Source organism: Ovis aries, chromosome 6, assembly GCF_016772045.2.
Source record: "Ovis aries strain OAR_USU_Benz2616 breed Rambouillet chromosome 6, ARS-UI_Ramb_v3.0, whole genome shotgun sequence".
Lineage (NCBI taxonomy): Eukaryota > Metazoa > Chordata > Mammalia > Artiodactyla > Bovidae > Ovis > Ovis aries.
The window spans coordinates 86840418-86856642 of NC_056059.1; the positions used below are offsets into that span (position 1 = coordinate 86840418).

The 16225-nt window shown below is 39.1% G+C and overlaps 1 protein-coding gene across 13 annotated transcripts in view; it reads left to right on the forward strand.

The window, feature by feature from the left end:
• RUFY3 (RUN and FYVE domain containing 3) overlaps nt 1-16225 on the forward strand; it is a 94461-nt gene that overhangs the window by 18765 nt on the left and 59471 nt on the right. For 5 of the 13 annotated variants that reach the window (XM_060417176.1, XM_060417171.1, XM_060417172.1 and 2 more), the window contains exon 2: nt 3140-3327. The exons of 3 other annotated variants lie outside the window; for them this stretch is intronic. In XM_060417176.1, the coding sequence (XP_060273159.1) occupies nt 3150-3327 (178 nt within the window). In that variant the 5' untranslated portion in view covers nt 3140-3149. Of the gene's footprint in view, nt 1-2528; nt 3328-16225 lie in introns of those variants that run through there. 5 more of the 13 variants (XM_042251492.1, XM_060417173.1, XM_060417175.1 and 2 more) reach the window with 2 other exon arrangements.

The window sequence follows — 16225 nt, forward strand, 5'->3', positions numbered from 1 at the left end:
AAAGATGGAAAATTGTCTGGCTAGAAAAGAATTGTGCTATAATCAAATGTGAATGTGTTAAATGAAAGCTTATATTCCGTATTTGGAAATCAAGGTTAGTCTCTAAGTTGTGTCCAGTTCTTTGAGACCCCATGGACTGCAGCATGCCAGGCTCCACTGTCCTCCACTATCTCCTGGAGTTTGCTGAAATTCATGTCCATTGAGTCAATAATGCTATCTAACCATTTCATCCTTGGCCGCCCCCTTTTCATTTGCCTTCAGTCTTGCCCAGAATCAGGATCTTTCCCAACGAGTTGGCTCTTCGCATCAGATAGCCAAAGTATTGGAGCTTCAGCTTCAACATCAGCCCTTCCAATGAATATTCAGGGTTGATTTCCTTTTGGATTGACTGGTTTGATATCCTTACAATCCAAGGGACTCTTAAGAGTCTTCCAGCACCGCAGATTGTTGGTGCTCGGCCTCCTTTATGGTTCAGCTCTCACATCTACAGATGTGATATACATGACTCCTGGAAAAAACCATAGCTTTGACTATCTGGACTTTTGTCAGCAAAGTGATGTCTCTGCTTTTTAAAAAGCTATCTAGGTTTGTCACTTGTGGCTCAGCTGGTAAAGTATCCGCCTGCAATGCGGGAGACCTGGGTTCGATCTCTGTTCTGGGAAGATCCCCTGGAGAAGGGAAAAGCTACCCACTCCAGTATTCTGGCCTGGAGGATTCCATGGACTCTACAGAGTTGGATGTGACTTTCACTTCTCACAGATTTGTCATAGCGTTCCTTTCCTAGGAGCAAGGGTCTGTTAATTTCATGGCTGCAGTTTGCTTCCTTGAGAAAGTGATCTTAAAAAAAAAAAAAGAAAAAGTGTTCTGATCTTACTGCTCCGTGCGAGTGCCTGCCATGTGGAGTACTCTTAGTGAATATTTACTGAATGAATGAAGGAACAGGTCTGGTCCAGATGTAGAGGTAATGTTGGAAGAGATTGAAACAGAAAAGAATAAACCTACCTGGAATATTTTGTTTTCCTTATAACTTGCCGATTTTCTTCCTGATTATAAATGAGTATATTTGTATATGCATTCTTACATTTTGCCACTTTGCCTTCCCTCTAACAGTGTGAAAATGCCTGTTTACCTACAGAATCTGGTTCTTAGTATTTTTTCCTTTGAGCTCAATCTCAAATTAGAGTGGAGGCATTTACAAATTTTTTTGTATTTGCTGTAAACACTTTATTCCAGTACGGCTTTCCTTTTCATTTACTTTTTAAAGAATTTTTGTTGTTGTTGAAATATAGTTGAATTGTAATGTTGTGTTACATTCAGATATACAGCAAAGTGATTCAGTTTTTTATATATATGTAACATGACGTTTTAATAAACTCAAGAAGAAATCTTTCTTTCAGTTGTTAGATATCCCTCTCATAAGAAATCCTAGAACAGAATAAATCATCTTGGGACATATTTCTTGAAGTTTTATGTTCCTTCTTAAAACCAGACCCTCCAGCAAAAGAAAAAAAAATTGTTTTCAACCATCCAAAGCATTTTCAAAGAAAATCTCTGTCATCCCTTATCTCTTTGTTATTTTTGTAGCTCAGAAAGCAAGTACCTAAGTTTTCACTTCCAAGGCATAAAGGCCTCATTAGATAATATAGATATGTAGATGAGCAAACTGATTGATTGGTTTAAGATAATATGATAGGACTTCCCTAGTGGTCCAGTGGTTAGAACTCCACATTCCCAGTGCAGGGAGCACAGGATCAATGCCTGGTCAGCAAACTAAGACCCTACAAGCCTTGTGGTGTGGCCAAAAGATAGAAAAATAAAATGTGCAAAATAGAGAGAATATGATAATGTGCACTTAGGATGTTCCAGGGTGGGAGAAATTTTAAGATATAGCATAGTTTTATCCTCTTATTAGAAACAGTCTAATGTAGAAACTTGGTGAATACAGCAGTGTCAGAAGTGAAAGAAGGACTGCCATAAATCAGGAAGGATTTAACTTCTAGGGTTTTGTTTTTGTTTTTTTTTTTGTTTGTTTGTTTTTCTTGCACTTCTGTCCAGTCTGAAAAATTAAGTCTTTGTACTTTGGAGAAGAAAATTATGAATGCCTGAAAGTATATTTAAATAAAAAATCTGCTTTAGTTTTTCTTAAAACACCACCTTTAGCAGAGCAAAGAATTTTGATAGCTAAGTATATAAGGATAAAAGAAGTGAATTATGTGCTTGTTAAATTAATCTAACTACCTCTTTTACCATTTTTGCTGTGCAGCGTTACCCAGTATTAATTGTCCTCCTGTTACCCAGCCCTTTTATCCTACAGCAAGGGAAATTGATGAGAATACGTGCATTGTGTTATGTCTGATCACAGTTTGACTAGCACAGTCTGGGAGTGGGTTGTGCACGATGAGAGCAGGCAGCCTAATTGCTCTCCCTGCATCAGCAGCATCTATAAAGCATCCTGGGAATTGCTCGCCCTACGTTCAGAGCAGCTGGTCACATGAGCTTGAATTTTCAGTTCAGTTCATTAGTCAGCCATTTTGGTCAACACCCTGCTTTACTGCGCACAACCAATCCTATTAGAACTCAGCATCCCGGCTCCTCTGAGCAGATCCTGGAAGTGATTTCTGCAATTCAGGATTTTTTTTTTAAAGCTAAACAGAAAATATTGGTTTATTTTTTGTTCATTTTTTTCCTTTGTATTTTTTTTTTCTGTAAAAAGAAGGAGGATTTTTCACTTACTCATACAGAGGCCAGTTTTTTTTTTTAAGCCAACTAAGGTAGCATCGACTGTGCAGGATTTCAAGCCTCTGCCTCAGCTGAAAAAGAAGGGGGTAGGGAAGGGAAGATAACAGGAGAGAACCTGGAAGAAGATAAGCATCATCTTATTTTGCTATGTGGTAGGAACTGCCTCTGAGAAAACATAGCATAGAATTATTTATCTTGAACACTTGGTGCTTAAAGGATAGGTATTTTTCTGTCTTTTTTTTTTTTTTAAACCCTCACCTGCCCCTTTTCTTGAGAGCTTTGTTGCAGAGCTTCGGATTTGGGGGTTTTTGTTGAGGAGGGTTTTTATTTATTTATTTTTTTGGTGTGTGTGTGTGTGTGTGTGTGTGTGTGTGTGTGTGTGTGTGTATTGTGGTCCCAGCTGAGTCATCATGTCTGCTCTGACGCCTCCAACCGACATGCCAACCCCCACCACTGACAAGATCACACAGGCTGCCATGGAGACCATCTACCTTTGCAAATTCCGAGTGTCTATGGATGGAGAATGGCTCTGCCTGCGAGAGCTGGATGACATCTCACTTACACCTGACCCAGAGCCTACCCATGAAGGTATGGTCAGAACCCGTCCTCCAGTATCTCACCAGCATCCTCATTGTTAATCAGGCTGGGAGGGTCAGGGAGAAGCAGGAGGAACCCATACTCTAAAATAGCTAATGGCCCTGAAAACCTTTCATCCTTAAACCTACCACCAGCTCCCCTTCTCTACTTTACTGGGGGAAAATATTTTTTCCCTGCCCTCTGAGGTATCCTTTCAAAAGATGCTGGTGCTTGCTTAGAGTTCTTTGTCTTGAAGGCTCTAAAGAACATTTGAGATCACTTATCACATCTGACCCTAATCAACCAATGGAAAAGCTATTAATTCTGATTAGATGCTAACATATTATAGAAATTATAGTTATTTTTAATAGAGTAAGGTAAAATTGCATGACTAATTAATTATAGGAGTGTACGTGGTATAGTTGAAGCACTCACGAAGGGTATCCTATCATCAGGATATAATGTTAAACAGGCTGTGATATCTAGAAAATACATGGTCAAACATTCTTTCTTTAAAATAATATAGATTGTAAGATTAGATGAGAAAGCAGTTTTACATTCAGTGCTTATTTAATGAATGTGGTCTCAAAAAAGCATAATACCTTAAAAGGTTAAGCATGATTGATAAGGTAATTCCTACCCATGGAACCTATTAGGCATTGCTTTTTATAAGTTGTTTGTGGTAACTGTTGACCCATGTGAAATCTCCACTGTCAGTCCCTTTGAGACCTTTGTAGTCTCTTGACTTGTGACTTTCTCCCAGAACCTTTTCTAAATTCTGACAGGCTTTTATCTTCTACCCCTAAATTTTGTGAACTTAATACCATAGGGAAGAAAATGAATTTGAATGAAATTGTTTTGTACTTTTGTGCACTGGCCTCTTAGCTAGGGTTTGTTCTCTACCGTTAAAATAATGAAGAAAGAAATGCTCACATATGAGAATAAATTTTACATAAAATCTGCCCAGTGTTTAGGCATACTGCAGGGCAGAGGGCACAAGGTGAATTGCACCTAGCAGTTGGGTTAGAAAAAGTGATTCCTTGCCCTTGACCAAGCATTGCAATCTTATCATGACTCAGATTTCACTCTTTGTGTCTGAAAAGGATTTTATTTTCCCAGTTAGCCACTTTTAGGGAGGGTTAGCATCGAAGCACAAAGCAGTCATTTGGGTGTGTCTTTAAGGGCAATGTTTAAGTAGTTTCTAAGGCCCTTTGCACCCTTTAACAATTGGTTTGTCTGTTGGACAGCTTCCTTTGGCTCTGAGTTTCAGAATGTGCTGCATGGCGGTCAGGAGACATCAGCTGGAGGCGCATACAATGCCAGTACTGTTTAGAACAGCCTCTCGAGCTTTAAAAATCTTTAGGGAATAAAAGTACATTTTGAGAATGCTACCAAGAAGTCTTTTCAGCGGATGCCTCAGTCTGCATATTTTGTTTTTAAAAATATTTATTTTGAAAGTCACACAATATCATATATTCCCTTAATTATAAAATTTAATGTGTCATTGTCTTTGATTTTGAGCAAACTTAATCATTTGAATGGGCTTCCCAGGTGGCTCAGTGGTAAAGAATCTGCCTGCCAATGCAAGAGACACAGGTTCAATCTCTGGGTCAGGAAGATCCCCTGGAGAAGGAAATGGCAACCCACTCCTGTATCCTTGCCTGGGAAACCCCATGGACAAAGGAGCCTGGTGGGGTACAGTCTTGTGGGGGTCAGGAAGAGTTGGACTCTACTTAGCGGCTGAACAACAGCAACAATCGTTTGCATACCTATTTGTTTTTTGAGCAAGATTCCTGTGAGTAAGCAAAAGTGAGCTGCTTGGTTCACGTAAGCATTTGTAGTGGTGCTGTTTGAATTCTCTATAGAGAAATCTGTAATGGAAACATGAGGGCTGCAACCTAAGCTCAAGTGACACATCCTTGGGTTAGAGGAAACAGACAAATAGAAGGTTTCCAACACCTTAGAATCAGCTGGAGAAGGGGTGGAGGAAAATAGAGAGAGGCTGGCAAATGAATTTTGGAATTCTGCCTTCAACTGGGTAAAAGAAGCAACAATTTCAAATTATTAGTATTAGAAGTAATAAAAGAAAGTCCAGGCCCAAGAAAACATCCATAGGTTTAGTGATCTAGGAAGGCAGGTAAATAAAAGACAGGGATTTTATTCTACTGGCTAACTCTGGATGTCTAAAGAGTGACTTAAACCCAAGAAATGTCTGCCTGAATAGTAATGCTAGAGACAGTTGTTAAATGTAATTCAGCTATTAACCTATAAGTGGTGATTGCTGGACCGGTGATAACAGGAACCTTACTGTGTTAACAAAAATGGAGCACTTGGTGCCCAGACACAGAGAGTGTGCACAGAACACTCCCCAGTTGATTTGTAGACAGAAGGAAGGACATCTGACTGTGCAAATTCTGTGCTGGGGCCCCCGACTCCCATGAGAGAAAATGGGCAAAAACGTCATGTATCTTCTTAAGATGATAATCTCATTGTGGCCTCATTAGTAGAAACTTTGAGGTTTCCAACTTCTGTTTTCTGAAAACAGCTCTTGTCTTCACTCTGCTGCCCACAGTGTAGACCAGACCCAGAGTTTCAGCCCACCTTAACTCTTAAATACATGGGAATAAAACTCACTTCATTAGTTCAGTACTTACTGGTAGTCAAGGAGATCAGCTATCTCTCATTTCTTTTAGTACACTTTTGTAAAAACCTGGAACAAATGTCCAAATCATTGATTGCAAGAAGAAGGTTCAAGAAAGGCTTCATCCAGGAAGTGACACTTGGACTAGGCTCCACCTTGTATGCTAACTGTAGAATCACAGGCAGATATTGTTATGGGGGGGATTGGAAGGGACATGTCAACAGCACACAGTGGGATGCTGGGCTGGACTATAGTAAGTTGTTAGGAGTGGTAGCCACGATAGTAAGTTAGGAGCATTAACTAAGATGTTTAATGTAAGTTCAGTTCAGTTGCTCAGTCGTGTCCTACTCTTTGCGACCCCATGAATCGCAGCATGCCAGGCCTCCCTGTCTATCACCAACTCCCTGAGTTTACTCAAACTCGTGTCCATCGAGTCAGTGATGCCATCCAGCCATCTCATCCTCTGTGCCCTATAAATGTTAGTTATTTGTGTAATAGTTATTCATGAGACAGTGATTTGAGCTTCAACAGTTGTAAGCCCCATTGTTAGGTCTCTTGCCTTTTTAGTATGTATTTCTAGTTTTGTTTCTGTTTTTGTAACCTTTTGGAATAGCCTAAGCTAGTTGTTTGCCGGACAGACTAAAGGTGGTTAGTAGCTTAAATTCACATTTCACCATTGCCCTTTCTTGGGCCTTTGCAAACAGGAAAATAATTGGTTAAAAACAAAAGTCGGTTATCAAGAAATACTTGTTTTCCCATTAGCTTTCTTTTAAAGAAGAGGAATCCGACATTGAGAAGTGAAATAGATCAGTTTAGTACAGTAAAATAGACCATTTGGTTACAAAGGTAACTCTTAAGATTTGAATTATTTTTTGAATTAGAAAATACCTTTCGCAAATACAGATAGTAAGAGGCAGACGACGAAGAAATGATACAGCAGCAGACACATTAAGAAGAGAAGCTCTGGTCAAGCCTTTGATTTTCAGGTTACAGACTGTGTGTGATGACCAACTTCAGACACACTGTTACTGCATAAGTGTCCAGTTTTCCCTTGGTAGTCACAATTTGCTTTAGTGTTTGTTTAGAGTGTCTGGCACTTACACAGTCATGTATAAGGAGTTAGCTTGTATGTAACATCTGTGACTGTAGTAACGATACTGTACTACATGTAAGGATCCTGTACTACTGTACTACATGTGTTTGGTCTGTCAGTTGATCAGAAATATTTATTGAGCATCCCTTGATGCAAAATCCAGTTCTAAAGACTGAGAAATAGTGGCCCTTGGCCAGAGTGAATTCACAGTCAAGGAAAAAAGATGAAACAATGATGTCAGAGCTGCTGTAAAACAAGTATGAACTACTTAGTTGCAAAAGGACAATCACGTTTTGTAGGAACTGGACATGGAATTCTAATCCCTAGTGACCATACTTCCCAAGGGACAGTATGGGTGTAGATTTCAGATCAGACTTTCCCATATAGTAGGGAATAATCTGCTGATTATAATAAGGAAGGAAAATAATCCCCTGAAGATGAAATAGAAAGTGTTTGTTTTTTGGTGACTACTGAAAGTGTCTGGTTCTGAGATAACTCCATTGACATTTACTAATGTATTTTTACTCATTTATATCATTGCACAAGAGTAAAACCCCATTCTGCCTGGGAACTGCATATGTTTTAATGAAACAAGTGCATGACCCAGTGGGCATTTTGGCAGGGGAAGCCAAATGGCTGTTGACCAAGAAACTTCATAGCATCAACTCACTACAGTCTAGTGCAGGGCTTCTAAACCTGGGAAGATGGTCCAGAAAATTATATATAACTTTTTATCTGTACTTTATTTTTCCTGGGGAAGAAAAAACCTTAGGGACCATTAGAACCCCCAGCGAAAATAAATGTTTAGAAAATAATGCATAATTTTAATCATAAGATCAGACCCTCGGCCCTTCATTCAGCACACACTCAAGTATCCCACCTGTAATTTATGCTCCGCGCTATGCTAGGTCCTGAGGTATAGCACAGTGCCCAAGCCTGCTCCTCTGTATTTTCTGAGCTTATTGACAAGCAGGAGGTGGGGTGCTTCAACAAGTATTGATAAAATGGCTTCCCAGGTGGCTCAGCGCTAAAGAATCTGCCTGCCAACACAGGAGATGCGGGTTTGATTCCTGGGCTGGGAAGATCCCCTGGATGAGGAAATGGCAACCCACTCCAGTATTCTTGCCAGGAAAATTCCATAGGCAGAGGAGACTGAAAGGCTACAGTCCATAGGGTCACAAAGAGTCGGATATGCCTGAGCATCCATGCATGAGTGCTATGGTATAGAGCCAAGCATGTTTTATTAGGAAGGTCCAGGGAAATTTTCCAGTTGAAGTAAGTAATGTTTGAACTAAGACCTAAAGGATGTGCAAGAGTTAATCTGATTATAAACTGGAGGCAAGGGACGTTAGGGGTGGGGAATGGGGAGGAGACAGCATTTGCAGAGACCCAGATACCAGAGCTGAAAGATTTTTAGTCTCTCCAAATTTTCTTTCCAGTAACTTTTCACTTCTTTGAGAAGAAATACTAATAAAACTACATGCTCTACCAGGGACAAAATGTTAGGGTTAGTGATGAAATAGTATATTTCTTCTTTTCTGATTGTGTATAATGTTATTTTTTAACAGTAAAATCTGAAGTGTTTTAATAGTGAATAAGTTCATTAGTGTGTGTGTTTATTTCCATGCTTTAATAAAATAAGTATATATTAAATCATCATATAATATGTGAATTTTAATAGCCCTCTTGAATAAGACTTAAATAAGAGTTTCTCCCAATTAACAGAAAAGTAAAACAATCATTACTCCTAATATTGAATACTAGTAACATGCAAGTTTGTGAGAAGACTTTCTATTTTCGCATATTTATGTGTGAACCTTCCCTTATATTTTTTATGCTGAACATGTATTTTCTACTAAGAAAATTATAAACCATGTGAAGCTCAAAGATTCTTAAATGAAACCGCTTTAACTGAAGTTGATGAAAAATCAAGGCTTCAGTTATTTTCATAAGTAAACATATGTTAATGATATCCAAAGTATCACTAGCTATATATAAATCATCTTTTCTGCATTTGTGTGTGTTTATGTATGAAATTATATAAACTGGATTTAAGGCATCCAGCTATCATAGTTTTCGATTATGCTTAAACAAATAGTACTGTATGTGTTAGGGCATAAAAGAGAGAGAGGTGCTCTTTTCTACCACAGAGACTTAATTTTGTCTTCCCTTTTCATTTCCACAACTACCAGGATCTAACTCTGTCACATTCAGATTCCCACACCTACTTTCAGCTTTTCTCCAAGCCATTTCTCTTCCTATTACACCGATTCATCCTTTATAAAATTGCCAAGTAATTCTTCATGAAAATAAACTTTTCATTCTTGTACAAGACTCTGTTTCAGACAGTCTTTATATTGAATGTAGAATATTCTTGAAAAAGTGATGGCGACAGTGGTGTAGGAAGAGATGCTGTCTTTTATTGAACAGCTACTTTTTGCCAGGAACTGTTTGCTGTAAGTAATGTTTATATGTATTACCTCATTTAATCTGTACAAAAACCCATTGAGCCTAGGTGCTATCATTCCCATTTTACAGACTAACAGATGTAGTAAGTGGTGGAGCTAGGACTCGTTCGGGCAGCCTGGATCCAACCTACATGCAACTCTCCTATACCAGAATTCAGTGAGTGTAAGTCCAGCAATAGACCTGCACATAATAAGGGACGTCTTCTTCCCAGTCTCTGGTGACATATTTCCATCCATTTTATACACAGTGGAACATGGCATTGGCCAGCTTATGTTCAGGGAGCACCCAAATGTGGCCAGAAGCATGCCATTTGGGGCATATTTGGCAATTGCCATCAGTTAAATTAGCATTTTATCCACTTGTTTTTCTTTTTTCTCTTTCCATCCATTTTTATAAAGTATGTGAAAATATTTATATGATTGTACAGATGCTGTCAAACAATAAAAATAATACACTGCTGAGACCGACCTGGTGGGCAGGTGGCACCTGTATGTGCTAAATTTTAAATGTTTCTCAAATGAATGTGCAAAGTGACGTGGAAAGCTGTTTGTGGTAGCAGTAATGTTCATGATTATGGATCATCAGAAACAATAACTATGTTGAATCCTTATTCTTTAGCCAACTATTCCCATGCCCTTCTTTTGGATAATTTTACTTATCAAATGTTTTTTTCAAATTCCTTCTCAATACTTGCCTATTTCAACCAGGCTGTGATTCTGTACTTCACCGAAAAAGTGATTATTCCTGTTGTTAATACTATTTCTGCTTTAAATTCTTCTCACTGACATTAAATTAGAAACCAGAAAGGACCCCTGACTCCCTTCATCCATGAACCTTCTTTAACATGTCCAGTATCCTTCATCTCCTGAATCGTTGGGTTCTGTCTCCATCACTTGATTGAATACACTTGAAATCATCCTCTGATGATTTATTTTAGCCTATGTGATTCATACTTTTATAAAATTATACAGAAAGTTCTTTAGGGGAAAACTTTTCTTTTGTACCATTAGGAAGGCCTCATATTACTGTATATACTATTTATGGTAGCTATCTAATACACTTGAGGTGACCTCAATGCCCAAATGGCACTAGTGGTAAAAAGTCCACCTGCCAGTGCAGGAGACCTAACAGACTCGGGTTCCATCCTTGGATGGGGAAGATCTCCTGGAGGAGGAAATGGCAGCCCACTCTAATATTTTCAGAGAATCCCATGGACAGAGGAGCCTGGCAGGCTACAATCCATGGGGTTGCCAAGAGTCAGACATGGCTGAGCATCTGAGCACACACACACAAATGTCCCTTAATCCCCAGAAAAATGATCACTTTTAAAAGAAAAGACTATTGTAACACCTTACCTTCCATTACACACAACTTATGGTTTCTGGATATTAAAAATTTTTTCTTGAAATCACTTAGCTCATAATTCAGACTCATTATATTTTATTTTGAAAATAGAAGTTCAGTATAACAAGTAATTTTTTGTTGAACATATCTGTGAATAATGTTCAGTGCTGATGAAAATATAGGAAAATTCAGGTGCTAGTAGAATATTCATTGGCACAGCCTTTTTGAAAATTGCTCTATCAGTGTGAATGAGGGGCCTCAAAAATTAAGTTCCAATGGTTATACCAGACATGTATCCTAAGGAAATAATCAGAGATATGGGCAAAATATACAAGTATGTATAATCATCACAGTATTATGATTTATAGTAGCAAAACTTTAAACATAACTTAACCTAACAGGAAAATTATTCAATAAATTATAGAGCATCAGTACAACAAACATTGATAATGGTGCTGGGAAGAATATTTAGTGGTCTAGGGTATTGTTTAAAGTATAGTAAGTTTTGAAAGCTGTCTCCCAAGCCACATACACAGTGTGATCACAAATTGATTTAAATATAGATACATGTACACCCAAGTGAAAGGAAATGTACCAAAAATGTAAAAAGTGGTCTTCTCTGGAGAGTGGAACAACAGAGGATTTTTATATTCTTCATACTTCTTCATGTCTTCCAAATATTCTTGTTATTGTTCAGTCGCTTGGTTGTGTCTGACTGTTTGTGACCCCGTGGATTGCCGCACGCCAGGCTTCCCTGTCCTTCACTGTCTCCCAGAGCTTGCTCAAACTCATGTCCATTGAGTCAATGATGCTATCCAACCGTCTCATCCTGTTGCCCCCTAATATCCTATAAGAGGATATATTACTATAATCAGGATACTGTGTTGTTTTTTCTTTAAAGAAAAAAGCTTTATGAAAACTATGGTTGTGTGCTCATCCGTCTGTCTACCTCAGGGTTAAGTATCTTCTGTGACAGAGTTTCCCACATCCACGAACAGGAACCATAGCTCTAAAAGCAGGACTGCTGCTTTGGATTCAATGTCCAGTATAATTTTTTAATATTTCTAGTTAGACATTTTGAGCTTTTCCAGGTAACAGGCCAAAAAGACATTACTTTTTGGCATACTTTGTTTTCAAAGCTGACTATATGCTGCATACAGCGCACGTGTGGCCCACAGTGTCCAGACTTGGGTGCATTCAGTACAGCATTTAATTTACTCCTATCCTATGCTCAGAAAATAAAACCTGAGTGGGTTAGTTCTGTTCAGTCGCTCAGTCATGTCCAACTCTTTGTAACCCCATGGACTGCAGCATGTCAGGCTTCCCTATCCATCACCAACTCCCAGAACTTAGTCAAACTCATATCCATTGAGTCGATGATGCCATCCAACCATCTAATCCTCTGTCACCCTCTTCTTCCACCTTCAATCTTTCCCAGCATCAGGGTCTTTTCCAGTGAGCCAGTTCTTCTCATCAGGTGGCCAAAGTATTGGAGCTTCAGCTTTAGCATCAATCCTTCCAAAGAATATTCAGAATTTCCTTTAGGAATGACTGGTTTGATCTCCTTGCAGTCCAAGGGACTCTCAAGAGTCTTCTCCAATGCTACAATTAAAAAGCATCAATTCTTCAGCGCTCAGCTTTCCTTGTAGTCCAGCTCTCACATCCACATATGACTACTGGAAAAACCATAGCTTTGACTAGACGGACCTTTGTTAGCAAAGTAATGTCTCTGCTTTTTAATATGCTGTCTAGGTTGGTCATAGCTTTTCTTCCAAGGAGCAAGGAACGTCTTTTAATTTCAGGGCTGCAGTGAGTAGGATTGTCTATTTTATAGAATCATGTTACTGCTCTTTCCTTTGGCACGCCTCCTTTTGTAATCTGCTCTCAGTGAGATTACTGGAACATTTGTTGCTACCAGCCGGTTAGCCTCAAGTTTACATGGTCAGGTTCTCTGAGTTGTGATTATGTGTGTACAGGGCAGTCTTTGTGAAATTCTCACAGTGAATAGATTATAGATTCTATGGCCATCTCAGAAGCCTGCCAGACAAAGTTTTCTGGACAAGGTTTATTCCTTGTTGCTCTGATCTGGAAATAGCCTGGCTAGTCTCCCTTGTATGGTAAGTTGCCTTACCCACTTGCCTCTGGGATTTTATAGAATCCTGAATTGGGGAGAAATATCAGCAGGGTTCTCTTTGCACCCCAATCCACAAATGAAGCAATAGAACAGCTCCGTGCTGCCTCTGAGCTGATGGTAACCTGCTCTCCCTAAAATTAGCTTTCCTCAGGTGTACTTTCAGTTTCTTCCCAGCTCCTTATTACTCCTGTCACTGGCATCTGCTTTAGGGCATGGTCGTTAATCACGGTGCATCTCTACTGTCTTTGCTCCATGTTGGTGGGCTTTTTCTGGACCTTTTTTGGATGGAGCTTTTACTTTAATGTATGCCTTTCTTTGTAGTTCACATCATTAATAACTCTTCTGTGCCTCATCAGCTTCCAGTGCCAGAACATCCTGTGTCCTAAGGTAATCACAGACGTTATGTATAATTTTCCAGAGGTAAATGCTATACCGGATTAGGTAACTAGTACTCAGTGATGGAGCTCAGGAATCCAGTTGTTGGATGCCCAGGCCTGGGCACCTGAGACCTGACTGGCAAGAGAGCACGGCTGTCATTTGAGAGAACCCACAGTATTCTCTGCTCTTCACTTGTTTAGTCGCTCAGTAGTATCTGACTCTTTTGTGACCCCTTGGATTGTAGCCTGCCAGGCTCCTCTGTCCATGGGATTTCCCAGGCAAGAATACTAGAGTGGGTTGCCATACTAGAGGATCTTGCCAACCCAGGAATTGAACCCTTATCTTCTTCGTTGGCAGGCAGATTCTTTACAACTGAGCCACCAGGGAAGCCCCCTCTTCACTTCTGGTTCTGTATTATTTGGGGTTTTTTGGTTGTGCCCCTTTTGGAGAAGGTAGAGAATATAATGGGGCATGATTTTCCACTGGGATTGTACCAGCCCCCACCAGTCACTTGGATTGCTATGAAGTGCTCTTGAGTACAGGGAAGTAAATATTATTTCCCTTGCAGTTTTTCCTATTTGAACTTTGTCAGAGAAGAAATAGAAGAATTTGATGAGCTTAGAAATACATGTATAGAGGGACAATGAAACAGACTTATTGTGAAATAGCCTCTAAGTAAATATTTTTCCCCATAATTAAAATTAAATCAGTGTATTAAAATTAATGGGGTTCTTCTAGAAAATACATTTAGTATTACTATGTAATATTTTAGTGAAAACAACTTTATTTTTCTAGTTAAAAATAATATATTCACATTTAAAAGGTCACAGAATACAGAAAAGTAAAAAATATAAAACAATTCATCTACAATTCTAGCGCCTATCAATAACCACTCGTGAGATTTAGTAACCAGATTCTCTTGTTTAATATATACACATGGAGTTCATTTACAAACTCACGCAATTTTATACACATAAGTTGTGTGTATACCTGTGTTGTGTGACCTGCCTTTTTTCTCTCCACATCAGTAGATGGAAATCTGTACCACCTCCTTTAATGCCTTAGTTGTTTGGATGTGCCATAAATTCTTTATTCCCTTATTACAAGCGTTTAGGTTATTTCTAAATTAGGCTACCACAAACATTCTTTCTGACTTGAACAATTTTCATTTTTAGAAGTGGAATTCCTGGCTCAAATAGTAATGTATTTTAATTTTTTATACACATTTCCAAGCTGCCATAAACATTAAAAAAATGTAATGCCATGGTATCATGAATGTTCCCATTGGCTACCTCCTTGCAACTCATTTTTATCTGTGACTGCTGTAGTTGGCTGTGGTGTCTCACACTGATTAAAATCTGAACTCTCCAAGGAAACAGTGTGGTTTTTTAGGACAGTTGATTCAGGAGCTGTAAACTGAGTCACATTTTATCTGTTTTTCTGTTTTCTTTAAGCTAGTGACAATGTGCTATGCAGAAGGGGATGAGTTTTACTTCTGATTGTACACTGAGAAATTCCATGCTTCTCTAAGATTGCTAGCATTTACTTTCTGGGGTTAAAAAAGCTGCTGGGGCTTTTTTTTTTCTTTCTTCTAGAGCTGTAAAACTTAGGATATTTCTTAGATATACTCTGTCTTATCTGAGAATGTCACCATGTCTTGTTCTATGGGCAGTAGCTACCCAGCAATTCTTTAACAAGGGCAGGGTGTCCCACAGTTTAACTCATTTCTAACTCTGTTCCCCTGGAGATAGCATCAGATCCCACAGGTCAAGGGCTCAGATCCTCAAGACTACTCCCTGACCCCCACCACACACAGACTTGGGCTGAAAGTGGCAGGTCCCCAGGTTACCCACCATTTCTAGCTGACTGGGCTACAAATCGGAGGTTCCATGACCTTCTCTCTCTTGAATTCAGTTACTTGCTAAACAGCTCATACAACTCAGGGAAACCCTTACTTACGTTTCTAGTTTATGACAGGATGTGTTGGAGGATACAAACGTACAGCCAGATGAAGAGACATATAGAGTGAGGTCTGGAAGGCCCAGAGCACAGAAGCTTCTGTCCCTTTCTAGTTGATGTACATCACCCTCCTGGTTCATGAATGTGTTCACCAGCCTGAAAGTTTTCAAACCCCATACTATTGGGATTTTAAGGAGGCTTCCTTATATGGATAAGGTGTCGTCACTCAGTCGTGTCCGACTCTTTGTGACCCCATGGACTACAGCCTACCAGGCTCCTCCGTCCATGGGATTTTCCAGGCAAGAGTACTGGAGTGGGGTGCCATTTCCTTCTCCAAGGGATCTTCCCGACCCAGGGATCAAACCTGGGTCTCCAGCATTGCAAGTAGATGCTCTACCCTCTAAGCCACATATGATCCATTATTAACTCCATTTTCAGCCCCTCTTGTCTCTCCAGAGAAGTGGGAGTGGGGTGCTGATAATTCCAAAGTTTTAATTATGGGAACCAACTCCATTTGAGAGACCCCCAGAGTAATCTCATTAGAACAAAAGATGTTCCTAGTGTTCGTATCACTTAGGAGTTTATAAGATTTCAGGAGCCTGTGTTAGGAACTGGAAGTTAAAACCAAATATATGTTTGTTATTATAAATCACAGTATCACAATAACTTAATATTACTTTTTCCAGGATTGTTTGTATTTCCCTGCTAATAGTTCTTTTTTTTTTTTTTTTTTTAACTATACTTTGGGAATAAAATAGACCTTGGCCTAACTTACTGGTTTATTATAACAGGACCTCTTAGCTTTTTTTTTTTTTTTATAAGTTAGCTTGTTAGTTCCTTTGCTAATATTTATTATTAGGTTATCAACCCAATTACTGTTATTTATTTTTTT